Source organism: Mustelus asterias, chromosome 18, assembly GCF_964213995.1.
Source record: "Mustelus asterias chromosome 18, sMusAst1.hap1.1, whole genome shotgun sequence".
Lineage (NCBI taxonomy): Eukaryota > Metazoa > Chordata > Chondrichthyes > Carcharhiniformes > Triakidae > Mustelus > Mustelus asterias.
Genome location: NC_135818.1, coordinates 24714176 through 24730652, shown reverse-complemented (window position 1 = coordinate 24730652; position 16477 = coordinate 24714176). Strand labels below are relative to the sequence as shown.

General features: G+C 43.2%; 1 protein-coding gene across 5 annotated transcripts in view; it reads right to left on the bottom strand.

Annotated features, from left to right (window-relative positions):
* The window catches only part of ino80 (INO80 complex ATPase subunit), a 215755-nt gene that overhangs the window by 155484 nt on the left and 43794 nt on the right, over positions 1 to 16477 (bottom strand). For 3 of the 5 annotated variants that reach the window (XM_078233561.1, XM_078233566.1, XM_078233562.1), the window contains 3 exons: positions 6486 to 6672; positions 5569 to 5744; positions 5121 to 5191 (listed from right to left, as the gene is read on the bottom strand). In XM_078233561.1, coding sequence (XP_078089687.1) covers positions 5121 to 5191; positions 5569 to 5744; positions 6486 to 6628 — 390 coding nt within the window. In that variant the 5' untranslated portion in view covers positions 6629 to 6672. The remainder of the gene's footprint in view (positions 1 to 5120; positions 5192 to 5568; positions 5745 to 6485; positions 6673 to 16477) is intronic. The other 2 variants (XM_078233564.1, XM_078233565.1) reach the window with 1 other exon arrangement.

The window sequence follows — 16477 nt, the reverse complement described above, 5'->3', positions numbered from 1 at the left end:
GATTTTGTGATGTTGTTTTTTTATCCTGACATGGGAGTTTGCTGCCTGTTATGCTGTGAAAATCAGTACGGTCTATTTTTTTCCTTTTTGATGGTATTCGTCCATTGGCATGCTCAGATGGTGGAACGAGGGAGGTCATAGTTTTAATTATTTGTGTCCCTTCTTTCCATTGAGTAGTATGCTGAGTTGGGTAAGACATGAGGGTTGCAAGGTATTTACCTGGTTTGTTTTTATACAGTGTAATCCTTGCATTTACACAAAAGTACTATTTTTAGTACCCTTCACTTTTTTTTTATACAAGATGAGCAGCACCACAACGGGGTGTTGTGTAGGTGATTTGGTGTGGTCTTACAAGTCCTCATTATGGGTGAGGAGAATCCTCCATGAGAACTATTGGGGTTCGTTTTTATTTTGTAATTTTGTTGTACTGGGATTTAGGAATCCTTGCTTGTTTTCTGCCAAGTACAGACAGATCATGTATCCTGGAAAATACTTCGTTTTGTCACTGGTGTCTTTGGTGTTGTTGGGACTGGAGGAATTATGTTCTGGTGCACACCCATAGCTGATTAATCCTTGGATATCTAACCTTATTAGGTTACTCTTCTATTTTGATTTGGCTGCACAGGTAGTGGTCACTTGATTACTTAGCACATGCAATGTATGGTGGGCATATTATTCAGTTGTTTGGGTTTTTCTGATGTGGGGAAATAGGTTGAATCGCGTTGATAGAGGGGCGCAAATGGCATCTCTTGGGTACCTGGAGAAGGGAATAGTTTGCTTTGTTCAATGTATAATGTTCAGTGTGCAAGAGTGATGTGAATATCCTTGGCCTGTTGGTTCTTATTCTACTGTCATTGAGTAGGTTAGTGGCTGTTTGTGCATGGGTCAGGTGGAGGGCATGTTAGATGAGGGACTAGGTTGCCCTCCCCCAAGACATCTCCCTTCTGGGGGCTTCTGGACTGCTCTCCTTCTTGAGACTTGGTTCCCCTGGGGCTCCAGTGTCCTGTTGGCTGTAAGACCTTAGTTTGAGTCTGGGTGCTTTGGTTCACCATTGTTGGGAATCTCTCCTAGTTTGGAGATTAGGCTGGTTGGAGGAGAAGATCGCCTCCTCCAAGTGGTCTTATATGGAAACTTTCAATTTGTCCATCTTGCAGGTGCGGGAGCAGGGGTGGGGGGCACGTTGTGGTCAGCAAGGATTATGCTGCTCTGTTCCTGGTATCCTTCCTGTGAAAATGTATGCTGAGTACATGTTGAATAATCCTGATGCTCCTCTCTTTGGAGCTTCCTTTCTTCATCCAGGTAGGTGAGGTGCTGAAATAGGCTCTGATTTGTATTGGTTAATCCGAGAGGGTTTCCTTTACTTTGTTAGGAGAAGGCGGGTCGTATCACTACCCAAGATCCCTGTTGATAGGTGCTTTGATGATTCTTCTCCTTGTCAGTTGGTTTCCTTAGTGGAATATGGTTTAAATTATCTGATGATGGGGAGCTCGATTGGTTTTTGATGTGGTTAGGAAGCAGGGAAGTTTGTTGTGTTGCAAACCTAGGTGAGGTGTATGAATCCTTGGCTTATTGATACCTATAAATGAATGTGTGTGTATGCTGCCATATCACATCTTGTACTGATGGTAGGTCGTATCCTGATGTTTCACTTTTTCCGGATTATCCTTTAATTGCTTGGAGGTTCTGGGATGTTGAGTTAGACCCTGGTTGGTTATATGTTCATCAGTAAGGGTGCATATTGAGCAGCTCTGTCTCTGTTATCCTGCGGAGGGGTTGTACACCATGGGGACATGCGTTTATGGCTTTATCATGTTATCCTGAGATCTCCACCCTTACTTTATTGTACGAGAGGAGACACCAACTGTGATGTCTGATAATTTGGATCATTTCTATGAATACCCGCGGGTCTTTTATGAATGATTACTCTCCTGCACTAGATTTTGGAATTTCTTGCATCTTGTGGTAAATATAAAATGTAACTTTCAATAAAAATATCCTTTAAAAAAGGTTAATGTCTATTTTAGGACAGAAATTAGGAATTTATTTTTTTGGGGATTGTGCAACTTTGGACCTCTGCTTCAGAAGCAGGGTCACTGAATATTTTTAAGGTGGAGGTGAATTGATTCCCTTGACTAGCAAGAATCTAATGTTATCAGGGGTAATTGGAAGAGTGGAACTCAAAACACAAACAAACCAGCAGGCAGAGCAGGCTCGAGTTGCCAAATGGCCTACTTCTACGACAAAATGTACATAAATGGGATTTCTGTATAAATTGGATTTTGTAGACAAGTCCAAGAAGTGATTTATAATGAAGCAGATGTCACTCAACAAAGGGCGAAGAACACAGAGATAGGCTATTTGGGCCAACAGTGTTAATCACACAAGGCAAACAGGATTCCAAATCCCATCTCCCATACTGATCCCATATGCCTTTACCCCACACACTTTCAACAATTTAAATGCTGATTTGGGTCAGGAAGATTCTTGGAACTGATCCCTCTCTACTGATGTCACCTTGCTGGAAGGACAACCTCCAAAGCAATCATGGCAAGTGGGAGAAGCTCTGAGGAAGTTACAAATTTAAGTCTCTGCTTCTGTCAGCTACTTAACAATTGTCCATCTATTCTAAGCCTTACAATCCTCAGTTCTAAAGTTCTTGCATTTCTTGTATCTGACTGGGACACGGGACTGACAATTACTGGAGATAAACTGCTTTTTTCCTATTCTGTCCCTCCCTTCCATCAAATAAACACATAATCCCCCATGTTCCAAAATATTTAGATCCTATCTTTTCAAGTCTTTCTTCATATTTGTTTGTCCTTGTGTTAGCCACCATCCAAATCAGTGCTGTGCCTTCTGGATCCAAAGGCAAACTGCACACCAGCTCCATCGCTCTTGATTATACCCATCCACTTCCTTTGAGCCATCAGACTACTGCTCCTAAGTGAAGCACCAAAAGCTCAGCTCAGGGCTGAACAAAACACCAAGACTGCAAATGGTGTGATTCAGCTGCGTGTGGCTGGGATTGGGGATGGCAGCGCATCAGTGGCCAAGAAGCAGTTTAAAAAGTTGGTCAAAGTCTGTAGCTACCACTTTCCTGATGTTCAGCTTGAACATTACCCAAAAGTTCTGTACAAATGTACATCTAAAAAGTGTCTCTGATAGTGAAACATGTTTACATTGAGATTGATATCTCTTCCTATCCTCACTTAAGTGTTAACAGCCCAATAGTTGGTGGTTGAAAATCTCCCGAAGATTTGGATAGCTCCCCACTGCAAAGACAAGAACCAAAAGCCAGTTCATTAAATCAGTCAACACAACTCTCCCATTCATTAACTAGATTTCCACAAGCCATGGGGCAGACAGAAGCAAGGAAAAAGCTAGACAACATCCAGTCCTCACCAAGTATGCCCTCAGTGCAGCAAATAGCAGCCACCATACCAGAAACTAGCCTCAATTATTTGTGTGAATGAGCATTCAGAACACATTAGGCAAGGATGAACTCTAAATCCAAGCAACACAAAGCACATACTGGATCACCTGAATAAATAATTCAAATCATGTCCATATATCAACATGTGGAGATGCCGGCGTTGGACTGGGGTAAGCACAGTAAGTAGTCTCACAACACCAGGTTAAAGTCCAACAGGTTTATTTGGTAGCAAATACCATAAGCTTTCGGAGCACTGCTCCTTCGTCAGATGGAGTGGATATCTGTTCTCCAACAGTGCACAAACACAGAAATCAAGCTACAGAATACTAATTAGAATGCAAATCTCTACAGCCAGCCAGGTCTTAAAGGTACAGATAATGTGGGTGGAGGGAGCATTCAACACAGGTTAAAGAGATGTGTATTGTCTCCAGACAGAACAGCTAGCTGATTCCCCTGATACTAAGAGGCAATTTAGCACAGCCAATCAACCTAACCCGCACATCTTTGGAATGTGGAAAGAAACTGGAGCACCCGGAGGAAACTCACACAGACACAGGGAGAATGAGCAAACTCCGCAAAGACAGTCACCTGAGGCCAGAATTAAACCCGGATACCTGGCGTTGTGAGGCAACAGTGCTAACCACTGTGCCACCGTGCCTTGTGGTGTGTGTGCACATTATACCAAATCTGGCTTGGGCTCAGTTACATCGTCCTTCCCGGTTAGTCAGTTTGCTGACAATCACTATCTGACCTCACATACAAATCATCACTTGGGTAGATGTTTCAGCGCTGCCAGTGAATGCTGAAGAGCACCCAAAGAAAGGTCAGCTTTGGAATGAAAAGGAAATCTTGAAGAAAAAAAACAGCCTCAAGTTTTACAGCATACAGTAACATTTCAGCTACTATTAGGCTTCCTCAATAGTCAAGACAATAAAAGGACGAAGAAAGAACTTAGATATATTCATTATTTTGCATCCTCTGGATTTCCCAAAGCACTTCAGAATCTAATGAGGCAAAGTTGTTGTTATAAAGCATGCAAGCACAGCTAATTTACACACAAGGTCCCAAAAACAGCAAGAAGATAAATTGGCTATTTTTGAATGGTTGAGGGATAAATACTGGCAGATACTACTCCCCAATCAACTTCAAAATAGTGCCGTTGGATCTTTTATATCCATCTGAAAAGCTAATGGGGCCTCTGTTTAATGGCTCATCCGAAAGTCAGTATCTCCAACAGTACAGCAAGCCCTCTGTGCTGCACGAATGTCAGCCTGGATTTTGTGCTCAAGTCTATAAAGTGGCATTTGAACCCACAACATTCTGATTAATAGGTGACAATGCTATCACTGAGCCAAGGCTGGCACTTGGGTAGTATTACCACACAGCAGCTGCAGCATTTGCATTTCAGGCAAGTATCGACCTAGGCCTTTCAATCTAGTAGTAATTTACCCTTGAAACATGAAAGCACATGCACAGGCTTCTTTCTCACTTCTGTTCACAAAGTACATCCTGCAACATGTCAGTGATTGTGTGCTGTGAGTGTGAGGGTTGATCAGCAGGAACTGAACAATGGGCATTTTCCAGAACTACTGTAAGCTGTACATACTAAAACATAGCACACCCCCACAGGGAGATCACTGATACCATGCGGGAATGAATCAAATTACAGACACTGTTACATCCTCACCTTCAGCCATTTCCTGCTTTTCTTCAATTTGCTGAAATTGTATACGTTTCCCTTCTCAACTTTGAGTTCTGCTGAACATAAACATTGCAGGTAATTATTAGTCACCATCATCCCACAATGCTCTAACAAAGCAAATCAGTTCATGAAATATTAAACTGTGTACCATAATTAACAGCGTTCTTAGTTAACAGGAAGCATTCAAAAATAATAGCAACCAAAGGCAATGAGGTAGCACAGATCTTCTGGTAACATTCTAACCATGTCCTTAAAATTAAAAATTCATCCAGTGTAAAATAACTTGTTGCAAACACTAAACCTATCGAGGTCGGAGTTTGAGTGTATGGTGTCGTTCCCAGAACAAAGAGACAGTATTTTGTTGAGAGAATTCTACCTAACCTTTAAAGCAGGTTCACACTAAAGGAAGCATGGGGCTTGTTCAGATTCTCACCTGGGTGAAAGGCACCATTGAGCGAGGTTGGAGCTGTCAGTGTTCTGCTGTGCCCAACTTCTGGTTGCTCTCCCAGATCCTCATCAACAGGCTCCTTTTTAATGCAGTTTAGAAGATTCCCAGAGCCCATTTTAGACAGTGAGGGAGCCTCCTCAAGCCCATCATCACTCTCATCACTACAACAGTAAAGAGAAGAAACATGAGAGTTTGGTTGCAGAATGAGATTAAAACATGAGAATACTTGGTATTACAGTTTAAATATGGAAATTGCTCTCAAGCCACTTTAGGACCTGGTCTGGCCTACATGCAACTCCAGGTCCACAGCAATGTGATTGATACTTAAAATGCCCTCAGTTCAAGGGCAACTAGGGCTGGATAATAAATGTTGGCCCAGCCAGCAATGCCCACAATCCCAGTAATGAATAAAAAAAAGATAAAGTATAAAAGATCCAGTTCAGACGATCCCCTTATCCTCCATCTTGCTTCAAATGCTGCAGAACGGATAGCATTATGGTGATCTTTCTCTACACCCTAGCTATGACTGTAACACTACATTCTGCACTCTCTCCTTTCCTTCTCTATGAACGGTATGCTTTTTCTGTACAGTGCACAAGAAACAATACTTTTCACTGTATGCCAATACATGTGACAATAATAAACCAAATATAAAGGATTTCTGCAAGTGAGCACCTGATTAAATTTCTGAAAGCAAAACTTCAGATTTCCTGCATCCGCAGTACTCTGCTTTTTGGTCAGGGCAGTTCTCCGCAGGTTTACATTCAATCAACGGTTGCACCCATTTGTGCACTCTATTCTACAAATTATTTATAAGATTTTTAAAAAATATGCAATTCCCATCATCAACCCATAAACAAAAGCAGGGCTGTAGCAACCGAAGCTATGAGTGGTTGCCTTACCTGGAAATAGGTCTGTTGAAGACACTTGCAGCCTGGCGCAGGAAGGGGTCAAGTCGTAGTGCACGCTCCAGGTATTGGAGATGGAGAGGCTTTGCCAGCTCTGGACCACTCCCATTCTCACTCTGAAGTAAGTCTGCTGCCATAGAAAGTTCCTCTCGTGCAGGAGAAACTTGGCCTTCTGAAGGTACTACAGAGATCAGGCAAATACAAGTTAGTAACCATCGCTGGGTACAAGTACATTCTTATAACTTCACTGTGTGAGCAATACAAGCACTAGACACACTGTAAACAACACAACAAATAAGAGTAGGTCATTCAGCCCTTTGAGCCTGCTCCACCATTCAATAACCTCATGGCTGATCTTCTACTTTAACACACTTTTCCTGCACTAACCCTGCTTCCCTCAATGTTTTTTATATGCAAGAAATCTATTGCTCTCAGTCCTGAACACAGTCAACGATTGCCTCCAGAGCCCTCTGGGGCTGAGAATTCGAAATATTCTTCTTCATCTCAGTTCTAAATGTTCTGCCCCTTATTCTAAGACTGTGTTCCCTGGTTCTAGAAACCCAGTAAGAAGTTTAACAACACCAGGTTAAAGTCCAATAGGTTTATTTGGTAGCAAAAGCCACACAAGCTTTCGAGGCTCTGAGCCCCTTCTTCAGGTGAGTGGGAATTCTGTTCACAAACAGAACTTATAAGACACAGACTCAATTTACATGAATAATGGTTGGAATGCGAATACTTACAACTATTCGCATTCCAACCATTATTCATGTAAATTGAGTCTGTGTCTTATAAGTTCTGTTTGTGAACAGAATTCCCACTCACCTGAAGAAGGGGCTCAGAGCCTCGAAAGCTTGTGTGGCTTTTGCTACCAAATAAACCTGTTGGACTTTAACCTGGTGTTGTTAAACTTCTTACTGTGTTTACCCCAGTCCAACGCCGGCATCTCCACATCATGTCTAGAAACCCAGCCAATAGAAATGTCGTTCCTGCATCTCCCCTGTTGAATGAATTTTATAAGTTTGAATTTGATCACCTCTCATTTTTCAAAACTTCAAAGAACAAAGGCTCAGTCTATTTAACCTTTCCTCACAGGACATCCCTCCATCCATAAATTACTCTGGTGAACCTTTGTTGCACTTACTCAATACATCTTTCCTTAGGTAAGGAAACACAAACTCACCAAAACACCTGGGAAGGCATTGGTGTAGTGGGTATTGTCGCTGGACTACTAATTCAGAGACCCATGGCGATGTTCTGGGGAGCCGAGTTCGAATCCCACAACAGATGACCATGAAATCATTGTCAATTGCTGTAAAAGCCCTTTGGGTTCACTAGTGTTCTTTAGGGGAGGAAATCTGTCTTCCTTACCCAGCCTGGCCCACGAGTTCCACAGCAATGTGATTAACACTGAAATGGCCTCAAGAATGGGCAATAAATGCTGGCCCAGCCAGTAACACCCAAATCCCATGAACGAATAAAACTATGAAACTCTTAAATGCTAACATACCATCTTCCTTCTTCATTGCTTGTTGTATCTGTGTGTTAGCTTTCATGACTCATTAACAGGGACACCAAGTCCCTCTGAAGCTCAACACTTTCCAGCTTCTCACATTTAAGAAATACTCTATTTCTGTTTTTTCTGCTGTTTTTGTGAATGGCTGGAGCCCCAAGCACTGGTCCTTCATACCCCACTTGTCACAGCCTGCCAGCCTGAAAATGGAACATTTATTCCTACTGTCTTTTGTCCATTACCCAGTTCTCAGTCCATGCCAGTATATTTCCTCCATCCCAGGTCCCGATCTTTTATGTGAGACCTTATCAAAAGCTTGCTGAAAATCTAAATATACCACATCCATCGGTTCCCTTTATCTATTCTGCCAGTTACATCCTCAAAAAACCCAGGAGGCTTGTTAAACATGATTGCCCCTTCATAAATTCATGTTGGCATTGCACAATCCTACCATTATTTTTCAAGCATCCTGTTATGACATCCTTTATTATAGATTCAAACATTTCTCCCTGGACTAATGTTAAGCTAACAAGTCTGTAGTTTCTCATTTTCTCTCTCCCTCTCTTTCCTTCCTTAAAATGTGCGCTGGGTTGCAGGGATTGGGTTGGGGGGGGTGCGCCTGGTGGGATGCTCTTTGGAAGGTCACTGAAGGTTTGATGGGCCCAATGGCCTTCTTTTGTACTATAGGGATTCTATGATAGGGTTACATTTGCCACCTTCACATCTACAGCAACCATCCCACAGTCCATAGAATTTTGAAAGGTGGTGATCACCAATGCATCTACCATTTCTATAGCCACCTTTTTCAACACTTTGGAATGTAAATCATCAGGTCCAGGGGACTTATCTACTTTAAGTCCCATTAAGAAGGTGGCACAGTGGTTAGCACTGATGTCTCTCAGCGCCAAGGACTGGATTCAATTCCGGTCTCAGGTCAGTGTGTGGATTTTGCATGTTCTCCCCATGCCTGTGTGGGTTTCCTCCAGGTGCTCTGGTTTTTTCCCACAATCCAAAGCTGTGCGGGTTAGTTTGATTGGCTCGGGTAAATTGGCCCTAGTGTCGGGGGGATTAGAAGGGTAAATATGTAGGGTTACGGAAATAGGCCTTGTGTGGGATTGTGGTCGGCGCAGACTTGATGGGCTGAATGGCCTCCTTCTGCACTGCAGGGATTTTTATGAATTTCTCGAGTACTACCTTTTACAAAAATTAATATCTAGCACTTCCTTGTTTACATTCGTCCCATTATTTCTGGGAGGCTTTTAGTATTTGCCTGTTTTAGTGTTTTGAGGACAATCGGCAAGATAACAAGTCCTCAGCTAAATCACCTAAACCTCTTCTGTATAACATACACCAGCCCTGAGAATAGACCACCACGCAGTGAACTAAAACTTGCAGCTTCAAGTATGCACCTCGTGATATAAAGGTACATTGGCTGCGATAAAGGATGGATCTATGTTTCCATTTTTTTTACCTCTGTACATTCACAATGATTTCACCCTATAATGTATGATGAGATTAACTTTGCTTTTTTAACAAAGCAGCATTTCTCTACTATTTTCAACTATACTTGGTATATTTAAAGCTATCTCCTGCTGTCAAAGTTTTCCATTATCACTACATTGCCTCCAAATTCTACCCTGAATATTTTTATTGCCCATTGAGAGGAGGAAAAATAGTATCAAATAACAAAGAAAATTACAGCACAGGAACAGGCCCTTCGGCCCTCCAAGCCTGCACCGACCATGCTGCCCAACTTAACTAAAACCCCCTACCCTTCCGGGGACCATATACCTCTATTCCCATCCTATTCATGTATTTGTCAAGATGCCCCTTCAAAGTCACTACCATATCCGCTTCCACTACCTCCCCCCGCAACGAGTTCCAGGCACCCACTACTCTGTGTAAAAAATCTGCCTCGTACATCTCCTTTAAACCTTGCCCCTCGCACCTTAAACCTATGCCCCCTAGTAATTGACTCTTCCACCCTGTGAAAATGTTTCTGACTATCCACTCTGTCCATGCCTCTCATAATCTTGTAGACTTCTATCAGGTCTCCCCTCAACCTCCGTCGCTCCAGTGAGAACAAACCAAGTTTCTCCAACCTCTCCTCATAGCTAATGCCCTCCATACCAGGCAACATCCTGGTAAATCTTTTCTGTACCCTCTCCAAAGCCTCCACATGCTTCTGGTAATGTGGCGACCAGAATTGAACACTATATTCCAAGTGCGGCCTAACTAAGGTTCTATAAAGCTGCAACATGACTTGCCAATTTTTAAACTCAATGCCCCGGCCGATGAAGGCAAGCATGCCATATGCTTTCTTGACTACCTTCTCCACCTGCATTGCCACTTTCAGTGACCTGTGTACCTGTACACCCAGATCCCTTTGCCTATCAATACTGTTAAGGGTTCTGCCATTTACTGTATATTTCCTATCTGTATTAGACCTTCCAAAATGCATTACCTCACATTTCTCCAGATTAAACTCCATCTGCCATCTCTCCACCCAAGTCTCCAACTGATCTATATCCTGCTGTATCCTCTGATGGTCCTCATCGCTACCCGCAAATCCACCAACCTTTGTGTCGTACGCAAACTTACTAATCAATCCAGTTACATTTTCCTCCAAATCATTTATATATATATTACAAACAGCAAAGGTCCCAGCACTGATCCCTGAGGAACACCACTTGTCACAGCCTCCCATTCAGAAACGCATCCTTCCACTGCTACCCTCTGTCTTCAGTTGGTAGCCTCTCACTTTTGAGACAGTTGGTCTGTTGGCTATTTCAGAGATGATGTGGAGATGCCGGCGTTGGACTGGGGTAAACACAGTAAGAGTTTTAACAACACCAGGTTAAAGTCCAACAGGTTTATTTGGTAGCAAATGCCATTAGCTTTCGGAGCGCTGCTCCTTCGTCAGATGGAGTGGATATCTGCTGCTTTCGGAGCGCTGCTCCTTCGTCAGATGGAGTGGATAAGATATCCACTCCATCTGATGAAGGAGCAGCGCTCCGAAAGCTAATGGCATTTGCTACCAAATAAACCTGTTGGACTTTAACCTGGTGTTGTTAAAACTCTTACTGTATTTCAGAGATACCAGCATACAATTGAGGCTGACAATCCAATGTTGTCCTGATACCAGTGCTTTACTGAAGGAATGCTGCACTGTCGGAGGTGTCATTTTTCCAAATAAGATCAAAAACCAACATCCTGTCTGCCCTCTCACATTAAAGAGATCACACAGCACTATTCAAAGAACAATGCCACAGCCGATACTTATCCCTCAACCAACAGGGATAAAGACATAATCTGGTCATACATCTCATTGCTACTATTGCTGAATGCAAACTGGCTACTATGTTTTCTACCATGATGACAACACTTCAAAAAGGTACTTAATTGGCTGTGACGTGCTTTTGGGACTCCTTAGGTCAAAGATATTGTATAAACGTAAGCTTGTTATTTTTCTTCTAGAGTCAGTCGAAGATTGGTGGAGATTGACGATAATTATAACGATAGAGCATGCTCTTTTTCACAACTGTAGCTAAAGAAACAGCACTGGACATTGTTACTTACCAGATATTACTACTATACCCTGTGTTATAATATTCTCTGTTGCCACTGTCACAAATTGTAGTGCTGGGTTCAATGCTATTCTTGCTAGGACTGATTAGTAGCAATTAACATTATCACACCAGTGCCAGGCAATGACAATCTGCAACAGCAGAAAATCTAACCATCTTGCCTGGTCAGTCAACAGCATTACCCATTGCTGAAACCACCACCACCATCATCCTGAGGTTCGCCACTGGCCAGAAACTGAACTGGACCAGCCATAAAAATACTATGACTACATGAGCTGGTTATAAACTGGGAATTCTGCACAAAATAACTCACCTCCTGATTTCCCAAAGCTTGCCTACCATCTACAAGGCACAATTAGGAGTGCGTTGGAATACTCTTCACTTGCCTGGATGAATGTAGTTTCAACAACACTTGAGTTCAGTATCTTCCAGGGCAAAGCAACAGATTTGATCAGGACCCCATCTGTTACTGTTAATATTTATCACCTCCACCACTGGCACACAGTGGCAGTAGCATGTACCACGAACAAGATGCACTGCAGCAATCTGAAAACACTTGTATCCAATATTCATTCCTCAACCAACCTCTCAAAACATAGGCCCAAAACTTCCAAACAACATCAGACACCTTATCTGATGCTGATCATGCAAAAAACAGCGGAAGTGGTGGTGTAAAAGTTTTGTCATTGGACTAGTAATCCAAAGATCCAGAGTAATGCTCTGAGGGCCAGGGTTTGAACCCCATGGCAGATGGTAAAATTCAATAACAAATCTGGAATTAAAAGGCCAACGATGACCATGAAACCACTGTCGATTGTCATGTATATATGTCATGTATTAAAAAATTGGCCCACTTGTCCTTCAGGGAAAGAAATCTGCCGTCCTTACTTGGTCTGGCCTACATGCAACACCAGTGTCGCAGCAACGCGACTTGCTCTTAAATGCCCTCTGCAATGACTTAGCAAGCCACTCAGTTGTAACAAACTGCTACAGAAAATTGGGATATGGAATGAAACCGGATGCACCACCCAGCATCAATTTCGGCATCAGAAACAACAGCCCCGTCAATGCTGCCAGGTCTTCTTTACTAACATCTGGATGCTTGTGCCAAAAGAGCTGTATGAGACTCGCCTGGCAGTCATACTCATGGAATCCTATCTTATAGATTGTGCGCCAGGCACAATCATCATCCCTGTCTCACCTGCAGGACAGACCCAGCAAAGGGTGGGGGTGGGGGAAGAGTCAGGAAGAAATTGTCCTCGGAGTCCTCAACATTGACTCAAGACCCCGTGACATCTCATGGCATCAGGTCAAACATGAGCAAGGAAATTTTCTGCTGATTGTCAGGTGGCGGCAAGAGGGCAGAATGTATTCTGGGTGGGGGATTTCAATGTCCATCACAGAGCGGCTTGGTAGCACCACTAATGACAATAGTGGTCAAATCCTCCAGAACATGACTGCGAGACTGGACCTGCAGCCAATGCTCAAAACACCAAGAGGAAGCCAACCTGTCTGCTTCAGATGCAACTGTCCACAACAGTATCGGTATGAGTGACCACTTCACAGTCCTTGTGGAGAGGAAGTCCTGTCTTCACATTACGGATATGCTCCATCAACTTCCATACACACCAACACATTAAGTGGTACAAATTTAACAACTCAAGACTCCTCAGCCGTGAGGTGCTATGGGCCATCAACAGCAGCATACTTGTACTCAATCTCACGGACTGGCACATTCCCCCACTCTACCATTACCACCAAGCCAGAAGACCAACTTTGGGTCAATGAAGAGTGCACAAGGACATGCCAGGAGCAGCACCAGACATACCCAAAACTGAGGTGTCGACCTCAACATACCAAACAGCATAAGTAACAAGTGATAGGCAGACCTAAGCAATTCCACAACTGACAGGTTACATACAAGCTCGGTAGTCATAGAATCCCTATAGTGCAGGAGGCCATTCGGCCTGTTGAGTCTGCATAGACTCTTATCCAGATCCACCTTTCTGCCCTATTCCACCTAATCTACACATCTTTGGATTGTGGGAGGAAACCAGAGCCCCTTGAGGAAACCCACGCAGACACAGGGAGACCATGCCACATCCAGCCATGAATGATGGTGGGCAATTAAACAACTCACTGAAGGAGGTGACTCCACATATATCCCATCCTCAATGATGAGGAGTCCAGCACATCAATGACAAAGATAAGGTTGAAGCATTTGCTACAAGTGCTCAGTGAATGATCCATCTTGGTCACCTTCAGAGGCCCCCAGCATCACTGATGCTAGTCTTTAGCCAATTCGATTCAATCAACAGCTGAAGGCACTGGATACTGCAAAGGCGATGGAACCAGGCAACAGTATGAAGACTTGCGCTGCTGCACTAGCTGCAGCCTTAGCTAAAAACAACCCAGCCAATTACTGCCCCACCAGCCTACTCTTGATTATCAGTAAAGTGATGGAAGGGGCCTTCAGCAGTGCTTTTTAAAGCAGCACTTGCTTAGCAATAACCTGCTCAATGACAGTATTTGTGTTCCACCAGGATCACTCCGCTCCAGACCTCACTACAGCCTTGGTTCAAACATGAACAAAAGAGCAAAATTCCACAGGTGAGATTACAAGTGACTGCCTTTGACATCAAGACAGCATTTGACTTAATGTGGTATCAAGGAGTCCTAGCAAAACTAGGGTCAATGGGAATCAAAGAAAACTCTTTGCTGGTTGGAGTATTACCTAGCATGAAGGAAAATGGTTATGGTATTTGGAGGTCAATCATCTCCATTCCATCACTGCAGGAGCTCCTCAGACCCATCCATCTCAGCTACTACATCAATGACTTTCTTTCCATCAGAAGGGGGGAATGTTACTGAAGCAGCTCATGTCCAAATGCAGCAGACCTGACCAATATCCACACTGAGTTGACACATGTGTCAGGCAATCACCATCTACAACAAGAGAATCTAACCATCTTGACCACAGTTTTGTGAGGACATTCAATGGCATCACCATCGCTGAATACTTCACTATCAATATTTTGGGAGGGGGACCATTAGCCAGAAACTGAACTGGACTAGGCAAATACTGTGGCTACAAGAGAAGATCAGAGACTAAGAATGCTGTGGCGAGTAACTCACTTCTTGATTCCCCCCCACAAATCCTGTCCACCACCTACAAGGCACAAATCCGGAACGTGATGGAATATTCTCCACTTGCTTGGATGAGTGCAGCTCCAACAACACTCAAGAAACTCAACATCATCCAGAACAAAGTAGCCCACTTGATTGGCACACCACCCACAAATATTCACTCCCTCCCCCACCAACGTACAGTAGCAGCAGTGTACACCATCTACAAGATGCACTACACCCAAGGTTCCTTAGGCAGCTCCTTCCAAACACACGACTGCTATCATCTACAATGCTAAAGGCAGCACACACATGGGAACACCACCATCTGGAGGTTCCCCTCTAAGCCACTCACCACCCTGACTTGGAAATTTACCATCATTCCTTCACTTTAATTGGGTCAAAATGCTGGCACTCTTTCCCAGAAAGCACTGTGGGTGTACCTACACCACATGCAGTGGTTTAAGGAGGCAGCTCACCACAATCTTCAAGAGCAATAAATGCTAGCCTAAGCAGCAATGCCTGCATGAATGAATAGAAAAAACTGCACAGGGTGGTATGAACTCATCACGTCAGCTTCCGGGGCAGACAGGATCAGTTATAATTATGCAGGAGTTGGGTGACTATCCAGGTGGAAACTGTCCAAACTCTCTGACTTTATCTCAAGAATCAGAGACTTTTTAGAGGTCCGGAGGAACATGGCAATTGTTCATTGGAAGTTCAATTTTCTCAGACAGTTCCCATATTCATTGTGCTAAGATTTCTATGGGGTCTCACCACAGACCCTGAATCACACTTTGGTCTCTGATGAGCCAGATACAAGATCTAGGCCACATTCCTGTCCCTGATATTATCACTGCCCTGAATATGCATGCTAGCTCTTACACCAAGAGAGAGAGATGAGCTTATTGAGACATACATAATTCTGAGGGAATTTGACAGGGTGGACACTGAAAGGATATTCCCCTTATAAGAAGGACTCAAACCTGGGGACACAGTTTAAAAATAAAGAGTCTCCCATTCAAGATGGAGATTAGAGGAAATATTTCTCTCTGCAGGTCGTCAGTCTGTAAAGTTTACTTCCCCCGAGAGCAGTGGAGGCAGGGTCATTGCACATTTTTACGGCTTAGTTAGATTCTTGACTAAGGGTTTGGGGGTGGACAGCAAAGTCAAGGCCACAATCAAATCAGCTGTCTTATCAAATGACACAGCAGGTTCAAGGACCGAATGGCCTACTCCTGCTCTAAATTCATATGTTCACTGTTGAAATGGCATTACATACCATTAGTCCACTGAGTTACTGTGCCTGATGCTATAATATACCTATAACCAATGATTCTTGTGTTGTGCCCACTGTCGTTAAACCCTCAAACTAGTTTTGTGCTTGAGACCAGTATGGTGTTATTACTGTACTAGGACAGCATCCAATACATGCTATTACACCTATGTGATACTAGAAGATTTAACATGTGTACTGTGCCTGTATATTACTGAAGAACATAGCTTATCACTCTTCCTAATCTAAACCTTGGAGCTTCAATAATATTCAGCACGATCTGCACTCCCCTCCATTCTAAGACACTATCCTTTCAAAGATGCGATGCCCAGATCTGCAGAGTATTCCAGACCTGTTCTAACCAGGGCTTTGTATCACTGTCACAAAATTTCATCCTCTTCATATTCTAAATCTCTAGATATGTAGGCTAATATTCAATTAGCCTTTTCAATTATTTGTACAAGACTGTTTTTTACTGATCCGTGTA